We start from the raw sequence: 9,476 nt of genomic DNA on the forward strand, positions 1-9,476 counted from the left end.
TTAGTTCAGTCATGTAATTAAGAGTAATGCAACATTCAGTAGTTTTCAAAGTGTACTTGTTTTGATAAATCACTAATTTTTCCATGGGCTTGAACCTGCATCAAATCTCAAAACATAAAAAAGAGGAGGTAAAAGAAACAGAAAACAAACATGAAAAGTTACAAGGGAGTCGATGTCTATGAGCAAGAATTCCCCCCCCCCCCCCCCCCCCCCCCCCCCCCCACACACACACACAACAAAAAAAACCAAAAAAAAAAAAAAAATCTTATGGTAACAAAATGATGAATACATCGCCCAAAGAGCTTCTGGCAACTATGCTAACAGTTTAGCAAGTTCATCTATTTTCAGGCTTCCCTGAGGTGATAGTACTACATCTAAACCATGCTCAATTTCATCAGAATTTTTAGTTTTTTTCCTATTAGACTGTCTCACATTCCCTCTATTCTCAGAAACAACCATATTTGGAACTTCCCTTTTCATTTTCAAATGCCCAGCTTCTTTCTTCTCCCCCTTTTGAATAGCTATCTTCCTGGATCGCTGCTGGAATACAGGCCCAGGTGGAGCTGACTTGGCAAAAGCAACCGACCTTTCATAAATACTGTCTGCATCCAATGTAGCATCATCTAACACCACAGCACTTCCATTTTCAACTGCCTGCCGCATGAGATGTAAAACTATCTCCAAACTAGGACCATGCAACCTTGTCAGGACATTGTGATCTTCAGGGACTTCAGAAGGATTTTGCTGATAGTCATGATTTAAAGAACCCACATAGAAATGCTCTGATTGATCTCTAGTGCTCTCAGCGCTTCCCAGCGTGGTCTCTGATCCAACTGACAAAGCTGCTGACTCTCCAAGAACAGAGCCCTTATTATCCAATACGGTCTGACATTCATTTGTATCACTTACAGGTTCTGAGGTATCATTACCTACACCAGAGTTTTCCAATTTGCTCACATTTTCAAAGATATTCTTCATGGCATCAGACTTATCATTTGAGCAGCCTGTGGCTGATATGGTTTCATTTATCTCCATCACATTTGTAGTCGAATCAGAAGCCAAAAATGGCTCGTCATCATCTGCGGAGGACAAATTCTCACTGTCTGAGAATGGCTCATCGTCATCAGCCAAGGACAAACTCTCATCAGCTGAAAGTTGTTCATTATCATCTGCAAAGGACAACTTAGTAACCGAGAATGGTTCCTCCCCATCTATGGATGACAAATTCTCACGTAATGCAGATTGCACTTCTTCATAACCTTTAGGGGAAATGCTTGAATTGAATGTGTTCAGACTACCCCCCTCAACCAAGAGCATTTGAGTATGTGATGGTGCTGATCCATTGCCTGCTGTAGGTGGTGCAACAGAAATTGAACCATCGACTTTGGATTCTTTTGCATCCTCAGAATCATTTCCCGGTTTTAGGATAGAGGACTTCCATTCCTGTCCTCTCCACATTAGTATGTGCTCACGTTCAAAAGAGATTAGAACACATGGGACAAGATCCTGGAATACAGAATAAGGCATATTACAATTTTTTATTTGCTAAAAAAAAGTTAATTAATCAAAAAAGATAATCATGAGGGTTAACATGTATGGTTTAGTATACCCTGAGTTTAGCACCAATTTTCCGGTAGTCGCTGCCATTCATTCCTTGACAATTGATCCGGACCAGTTCACAAACTTCAAATGCCTCTCTAACATTTTTTGCTAGGTCACAGTACACACCATTTTTCCCTGTGAGACAAACAAAAGTCTAATATGAGTTTGTTTCATTCCTAGTGAGAAGAATTGACTTCTAATTTCATTTTCTCATTAAGCAATGGCAATGGGCACTCTACCTAGCTTGCATATTGGTATTAATTTTCGTCCCTTCTTGCGCATTTCAGTCGCTTCTTCCAGTGTCAGACCGTCTGGAACTTGCTGAATCAACCTCGGATAAACAGGAGTAATAGGTTTCCAGAGCATTAGAGGAAAGTGTGGACGATTTCTGTAGTTATAATTTCTGCCTCTAAACAGATACAGCACTCCTCCTCTTCTATAAATAATCTTCCCTCCTGTTCTTTCCTGCAAAATCAAGGAATAATATTACTAAACTGCACACAGCTAATGAATCTATAAGTATCAAACTGTCAAGATACTGTTCAACCAACAAAACTTGAGAAACTATAGAACCCAACAAGTGAACCTCAGATTACACTGCATATGCACTCAATGAGGTACTATATCTAATGACCCTAATCTTTTTCGGGGTAATTACTGAATTCTTGAACTAAAATTAGCCAAAATGATTACAAGCACAGAGTCTGAAACTGCCAAGCAACTAACCTCTAATTGCTCACACACATTGTCCATGTCCACTGTACACACTCCTTTGCACTTAATCTTGCACGCTCTCCTCCTCTTCCAATGAGCATGTATGTTGTCCAACATGTTGTGCGTCAATCCATCCCTACCTAAAACATACCAAACGATCAACCAAATGCAAATAAAATTATAAGCTTTGTGTTTAAAAAAAAAAAAGATAAATAAGTAAAACTTGTAACAGAAGAGAATCCAAAAACATATTTTGATACCCATATTCAACTGCCGGCTGGATCTTTTAACCGATTCCACTAATTCCCTAACTTCCTCCGCCGTTAACGGCTCGCCCAGTATCTCCTCTCTCGTCGAGACGTACCTGGGCCCTGTTCCCGGCAAATATGGCCCCGGCTTCTGCACCGGCTTCACTCCTTTCTTGTTTGGCGGCGGCAATTGGAACGAATCGAACTCCTTCAACTTCTTCTTACTCGGCGGCAGCGGAGCCCTCCCCGTCCACGGCCGACCCATTGTCGTCGGACCGAACGGAGAGAAAGCCGCCTCCCGAAGCTTCAGCGGCTTCGCCTTTGGGGCCTCGGTGTAGCTGTACTTGAACTCGAACGGTGCGCCGTCGATTACGTAAGAGAGGCCGTCTTCGGTTATGGAAATGTTCGATTTCGAGGCGGCCGGTTTCTCCGGGGACTTATTTGTAGTTTTCTCCCGTTTAGATATTTTTCGGAATGCGGGATGGTCGACGGAGGAGTTGGTGGCGGGTTTGGAGTACTTGGATTTTCTGCCCGGAATTGAGGGCCTTGAAGGAGAGGAAGGCGTGCCCGCGGACTTGAACGCGACACCGTTTGTCGCTGTGGAAGTGGAAGAGTCGTAACTTTGGGTGATTTTGGTGGCGGAGTCGAAGCGGCGGTGTCGGCGGATGTCATCTTCGATTTCTTGTTGAGCGCGTCGGCGTTGGTTGAATTCCTCAGCGTTGGCGTTGTTCCACCTCGAGAATCGTATCTCGGTGGCCGGGCGGTGGTTAGGCGGATTCGGATTCAGGTTCGGGTTATGGTTTGGTGGCGGAGAGAAGATTGGAAATGGGATGATTAATTTTAGCGCCATTATTTGGCTAGCGAGCTGCTGCAGACCGGAAAAACCAAAAAAAAAAAACAAATCTTTCAACAATGCATATTATAAGTCTGTGAAGTAATATTGGGAAAAATTGAAATATTAATAATAATAATATAGTAAAACATGTAATTTAGTATGTAAACTAAGATGATTAATGATATATTGCCTATGTCACTTTAATTGAAATTCATGTATGTATTAGAAAATAAAAATATAAGGCTCCATTCGGTATGATTTTTTAAATAAAATTTTTGTCCGTAGGGTTTCATATAAAATTTTTTATTTATTTGATTGTAAATGAAAGTTTTTTTTAAAAAAATTAAAAAATTATTTTAATAGATAAATTTTTTAAAATTATATAAAAAATAAAATAAAATATTTAAATAAGTAAATAACATTTAAACATTTGAATATTTAAAAAAATATTTCAACCTTTATTTCTAAAATTTAAAATTTAAATTTTTACTAATAAAGATAAAATAAATTATTTAATCGTTAAAATTTTTATTAAAAATAATTAAAAAAATTTAACAAGAATTTATAAAATTAAATAAATACATGTAATCATTAAATAAATTATATCAAACACAAATACGTACTAAATTTAAAATTTATTCTTATTTAAAATAAAAAAATTATTTAATTTTTTTTCACTTTAACTCGCATGGAATTAAGTTACCGTTGGTGCCACCCAATAAAATCTAACGAAAATTTCATTATCTTTTCAATAATATAAAAAATATATACAAAAGGTTCATCCTCAGATAAAATATATAAGAATGGCATGTATAAATCGATGGAAATAAAAAAAAAAGATTTTTAGAGAATTACCAGTGGTTTCTTGGGAAATTTACAAGAACACCCTTAAAATTTTTATAATTTTTGAATTTAACCCACTTAATTTTTTTTCATCATAACTAGCCAAACACCCTATTTTTGGAATAAATTGCCCTTATCACTTTCATCAAATTTACAAATGCATGCTACTCGATAAACTCCAACACAACTATAATGCTCTCAACCCTAAACAACTTAACAAACCTTCACATCACTCTCAACAAACTTCATCACTCTTAATAAATTAATAAATTCTATCAAACAAACATTGCATAATTGAAGATAAATGAAGAAAAATTATTGAAAACACAGAAAAATCGGGCAAACAATAAAATCCAGAACAAGTGAGACTGCATTTATGTGCGACAGACACCTGTCCCACTGCATGTGGCACATAACTTTGTGAGACAGACACCTGTCTCACCAAATTTAGTGAGATAGGCAGTGAGATAAATCGGGCAAACAATAAAATCCAGAACAAGTGAGACTGCATTTATGTGCGACAAGCACTTGTCCCACTGCTTGTCGCACATAACTTGGTGAGATATGCACCTGTCTCACCAAATTTAGTGAGACAGGCACCTGTCGCATATAAACCCACTAGTTTTATGGAGTATATGATTTTAGATTTGATTTGTCTCGTCGTAAGTTTCGAAACGATATATTAAACGCCTAAAACAGACACATGTAGCCCAAGTTATGATTTTCATAAAATATCTGAAATTTAGTGAGACAGACACCTGTCCCACTGCCTGTCTCACCAAATTTAGTGAGACAGGAAGTGGGACAGGTGCCTATCTCACTTATTATAGGCTTTTTTTTTGTCCGATTTTTCTATGTTTTCAATGATTTTTCTTCATTTCTCAACTCAAACTAAGTACTTTAAGAAATCACATTGTTTTATAAATGAAAAATAACAACATTTGCAACAAAATCCACTTTAATTTCGAACTTAGTTGATAAAATCAATAGATTAAAGGTTTATATTATGTAAGAGCATAAATAACTTTAAGAAACTCTCCAATTGATGATTATATCTTCAATTATGCAATGTTTGTTTGATGAAATTTGTTGATTTATTGAGAGTGATGAAGTTTGTTGAGAGTGATGAAGTTTGTTGAGAGTGATGAATGTTTGTTAAGTTGTTTAGGGTTGAGAATATTATAGTTGTGTTGGATTTTATCGAGTAGCATGTATTTATAAATTTGATGAAAGTGATGAGGGTAATTTATTCAAAAAATAAGGTGTTTGGCTAGTTATCTTAACAAAAATTAGGTGGGTTAATTTTAAAAATTACAAAAATTTTAAGGCTATTCTTTTAAATGTCCCTGGTTTCTTTCACTTTCACATACATGATCACATCACATCTCCAACCAACAAAATAATACTTTGTTTTTACACTGAAGGTCCTTGAGATATTATTAAACTCCCAAAATAAATTCCATTCTCGCAAGTAATTTTTACAAAACAAACTTTGGCATTAATCTCGTTTAAGAAAAACGAGCATTGAAGACTTGGTAACAATGACATAAACACCAAGTCTGCCATGCTTCACTTCAAAAACAACATGAGTAGGGTAACGCCCAAGCCAAGAATGATTCTGATTCGGAGTTAACAGTGGTCCAGTGGAGGAGGTAAATGACTATTAAATAAAAATTCTATCAAAACGATTATTTCTTAAAAATTAGGGGAGGCAAGTGATAATTCCCTTGTTACTATTACTCTCTCACCTAAAACACTACTGAGCTCAAGTGCTGAACTCAGTTACCGACGCATAGGTCAACGCCTGCAGTTCATCTCGGGTTGGGTCTGACCATGCGGAATCTCCACGGGTAATTTCCTCTTCCTCATCTGCTGTTAAGTTACTGAGAGAGAATGATTGTAACGATTTCACACCTATTCTTTTGGTCTTAGGCGTCTTAATTAACTTGTTTTAATACTACTCATTGTATCTTGATTATGCTTCATCAGAAACTCAATCTTTTTAGTTCTCCATTTCACATTATGTGTATTTTTATTATTTTTTGTTTATTTATTTATAATTTGCAGAACATATGATTTGGTGCTGAGTGTTGGAGTGCTGTTGATGGATTGGATAAAATACTAGTTATCACAATCCTGTAATATGGATATCATTGCAAAATTTCACGGGTCATGCCGTGCTGAAATCAGGAGATTGCTGGTGATTACTGGCATGGTAGTGGCTGTTATGGTTGTTTTTCAGAGTTTCTCACTAGTGACTAATAAGGGTTCCATTGTGATGATGGTGGTTGGCAATAGCAATACATCTGTTGTAAACATGTCAACATCGACTAAACTTGATGTAGCAGTGGCTAGTGATGAAGAAAGACTAGAACCAGATATGGATCGTGGTTTGATGGTCGGTGTTGAAAATTACCCAAATCATTCTTTTTACAAATTGAAGGGTGAAAACTCATTTAACAAGGGTGTAACCGACGACAAAAGTTTGAATATGGGATACGCGACAAGTTTGGATAATAGTTCTACTGAGACAGAGGCTATGGAAATCGAGCATGGGAAGCTAGAGAAGGTTGAAAAAGTAGGAAGCACTTATAATTTTGATGATGATCCAAAAGCAACAGCTGGTTTGGAATTGGGAGGGGTTCAAAACAGAGCATCACCAGGAGATTTTACAGCAGAAGTTGAAAAGTTGGATGTAAACTCAACAGCTTCTGAGTCAATCTCAGCTGCCAACTTATCTTCCACCGCTGATGTCAGACAAACAACTGAAACTCAACCCATGAATCCTAAGGTATCCAAACAACCTCCAGCAAGTATTCCAACTAATAATTTATCTGCGGCAGATATTTCCATATTGAAGAGGTGGAATAGGCGGCCTACGTCAATATCCAAGATGGATTTATTACTGCTTCAGAGTCGTGTTTCTTCTCGTTCTATGGTAAGAATTTAATTTAAAGATATCATTTTGAATGGTGAGGAATCAATTATTGTCTCTGAATTCTTTACTTGTTATTTTTGTTAGAGACCGTCATCATCTTCTGTACGTGATCGTGAACTTCTATCTGCAAAAGTAGAGATTGAAAATGCTCCTGTTTCCTGGAATACTCCAGAACTTCATGCATCTGTATTTCGAAATGTTTCTATATTTAAAAGGTAAACTCCTTTCTTCAATCTCTTTTTCATAGACACTTGCAAGCTCTTTTGAAATTCTAGGAACTTATATTAGTACAAAAAGCACAACAGAAGATCGGAGGTCATCACTATTATAAAGTCAGCTAGTGTGATGTAAGAATACTCATGATTCTCTTTAACCTACACGAAAAGGGGGAAATCATTTGGTGCTTTGCTGAATATTCATTGTACACTGTGGTAACAGCTGTGCTGTTTCAGATGCTTAAAGATTTTCTTTTCCTATTATTCGGTATCACAATAACATTGCAATATAACGAACTAGAGTTAATAATCTTCTTACTTGTTGAAAATTGTCTCTGATGGACCAAGCTAGAGCTTTTAACTGTGTTATTTGCAGGAGCTACGAATTGATGGAAAGCCTTCTCAAAGTTTATATCTATAAAGAAGGAGAAAAACCAATATTCCATCAGCCAATCATGAGGGGAATTTATGCCTCAGAAGGATGGTTCATGAAATTGATGGAGGGAAATAGAAAATTTGTTGTAAGAGACCCAAGGAAAGCTCACTTGTTTTACCTACCCTTCAGTTCACAGATGCTACGGATAGCACTATCTGAACAAAAACTCCAGAATCATCAGGACTTGCAGAATTATTTGAAGACCTATGTGAAGACCATTTCCAGAAAATATAGATTCTGGAACAGAACTGGAGGGACAGATCATTTTGTTGTCGCTTGTCATGATTGGGTAAGCTATCCATGCGTCACTATATATGAATCTTAAAACCTATGTTTATATATTGAAGCTGTCCATTCTCCTTGTAGATTTAATTAGGCAAAGCCTTTTCAGTGGGATCATGAACAAAATTTTATTTGAATGTCATAACTACCATACCTATGTCATGAATTCAACGTGTCATCCATGTTGTTGAGATTGGAGTTCTCATTCCAAAATTTTTGGTAACGACTCAAGATCTTAGGTTATAGCCTTGTTATATGTGGAGAAGTTAAAATTAATTTAAAATATTGAATTTCAGGCTCCAAAATTCACAGGGCAACACTTGCGGAATTGTATTAAAGCTCTTTGCAATGCAGATGTTAGTAAAGGGTTCAAAATAGGCATGGATACCAGTCTCCCTGTTACATACATACGTTCCGCAGAGGCTCCTCTGGACAATCTTGGAGGCAATCCTCCTCTAAAAAGATCTACTTTAGCTTTCTTTGCTGGAAGGATGCATGGTTATCTACGGCCGATCCTTCTAAACTTTTGGGAGAATAAAGTAGATGATATGAAAATCTTTGGCCCAATGCCTCACGATGTTGAAGGCAAAAGAATTTACAGGGAGCACATGAAGAGCAGCAAGTATTGCATATGTGCAAGGGGCTATGAAGTTCACACGCCTCGAGTGGTTGAGGCCATCTTCTACGAGTGTGTGCCGGTCATCATATCAGATAATTATGTTCCGCCTTTCTTTGAGGTACTGAACTGGGAGGCATTCTCGGTTTTTGTTCAAGAGAAGGATATCCCAAATTTGAGAAACATTTTGCTCTCCATCCCAGAAGAGAGATACCTAGCAATGCAGTCGAGAGTTAAGATGGTGCAAAAGCATTTCCTTTGGCACAAAAAGCCAAAGAAATATGACATATTCCATATGGTCCTTCACTCTATCTGGTACAATAGATTGTTCAACACAAGAACCAAATGAAGATGAGGGGGGTTTTAAATTCTTGCTTCATGAAAGCCGCAAGCGTACAACATGCCGATTGCCGAAGCTGATGGAGTTTGTTTGAAATTTCAGGAGCCGGGGACCTCCTAGTTAACTTTGAGTCTGTGACTTGTATTTCCGATTGTCGCAGATGAATGATCAGAATGTTGACCTTGTGGCAATCTTTCCTTTCGTGGTTATTTTCGCAGCGCCATCACTAGATGAAGTAAACATCACATTTGCTGCCACAAGGTTATTATATATCCGCTGCTTTTCTTGTAAATAAATTGGTTCAGATTTGCACACCAGAGTCCAAATTTGTTTATTGAGGTTGATGGTGCAAATTATATAAATGATTCAACTGTGAAATATTAGCGAATCCCGTCGTTTTTTCTATA

General features: G+C 37.1%; 2 protein-coding genes across 3 annotated transcripts; one reads left to right on the forward strand and one right to left on the reverse strand.

Annotated features, from left to right (window-relative positions):
• Nucleotides 1-39: 39 nt before the first annotated feature.
• On the reverse strand, nt 40-3,483 carry LOC102617663 (CRS2-associated factor 1, chloroplastic). The gene is made up of 5 exons (XM_006494260.4): nt 2,577-3,483; nt 2,329-2,456; nt 1,842-2,067; nt 1,610-1,737; nt 40-1,506 (listed from the first exon to the last, which is right to left on the reverse strand). The coding sequence occupies exons 1-5, from the start codon at nt 3,412-3,414 to the stop codon at nt 313-315; spliced, it is 2,514 nt and encodes an 837-aa protein (XP_006494323.1). The 5' UTR covers nt 3,415-3,483; the 3' UTR covers nt 40-312.
• A 2,260-nt stretch (nt 3,484-5,743) lies between these two features.
• On the forward strand, nt 5,744-9,476 carry LOC102617270 (probable glycosyltransferase At3g07620). Of its 2 annotated transcripts, XM_052440978.1 has the most exons (6): nt 5,744-5,894; nt 6,025-6,092; nt 6,310-7,180; nt 7,265-7,395; nt 7,772-8,120; nt 8,410-9,476. In XM_052440978.1, the coding sequence occupies exons 3-6, from the start codon at nt 6,386-6,388 to the stop codon at nt 9,076-9,078; spliced, it is 1,944 nt and encodes a 647-aa protein (XP_052296938.1). In that variant the 5' UTR covers nt 5,744-5,894; nt 6,025-6,092; nt 6,310-6,385; the 3' UTR covers nt 9,079-9,476. The 2 variants fall into 2 exon arrangements, with proteins under 2 accessions (XP_052296938.1, XP_006494322.1); XM_006494259.4 differs by having other exon boundaries at nt 5,780-6,092.

The sequence above is a fragment of the Citrus sinensis genome, chromosome 1 (genome assembly GCF_022201045.2).
Source record: "Citrus sinensis cultivar Valencia sweet orange chromosome 1, DVS_A1.0, whole genome shotgun sequence".
Lineage (NCBI taxonomy): Eukaryota > Viridiplantae > Streptophyta > Magnoliopsida > Sapindales > Rutaceae > Citrus > Citrus sinensis.

Excerpts from the sequence above, each read along its gene's own strand:
- LOC102617663 (XM_006494260.4), bottom strand. The coding sequence starts at position 3,414 with ATGGCGCTAAAATTAATCATCCCATTTCCAATCTTCTCTCCGCCACCA. Across the intron at positions 1,738-1,841 it reads AATACCAATATGCAAGCTAG|GGAAAAATGGTGTGTACTGT; the intron begins GTAGAGTGCCCA and ends TTTGTCTCACAG. Across the intron at positions 1,507-1,609 it reads AAATTGGTGCTAAACTCAGG|GATCTTGTCCCATGTGTTCT; the intron begins GTATACTAAACC and ends TCTGTATTCCAG.
- LOC102617270 (XM_052440978.1), top strand. The coding sequence starts at position 6,386 with ATGGATATCATTGCAAAATTTCACGGGTCATGCCGTGCTGAAATCAGG. Across the intron at positions 7,181-7,264 it reads GTGTTTCTTCTCGTTCTATG|AGACCGTCATCATCTTCTGT; the intron begins GTAAGAATTTAA and ends TATTTTTGTTAG. Across the intron at positions 7,396-7,771 it reads AATGTTTCTATATTTAAAAG|GAGCTACGAATTGATGGAAA; the intron begins GTAAACTCCTTT and ends TGTTATTTGCAG.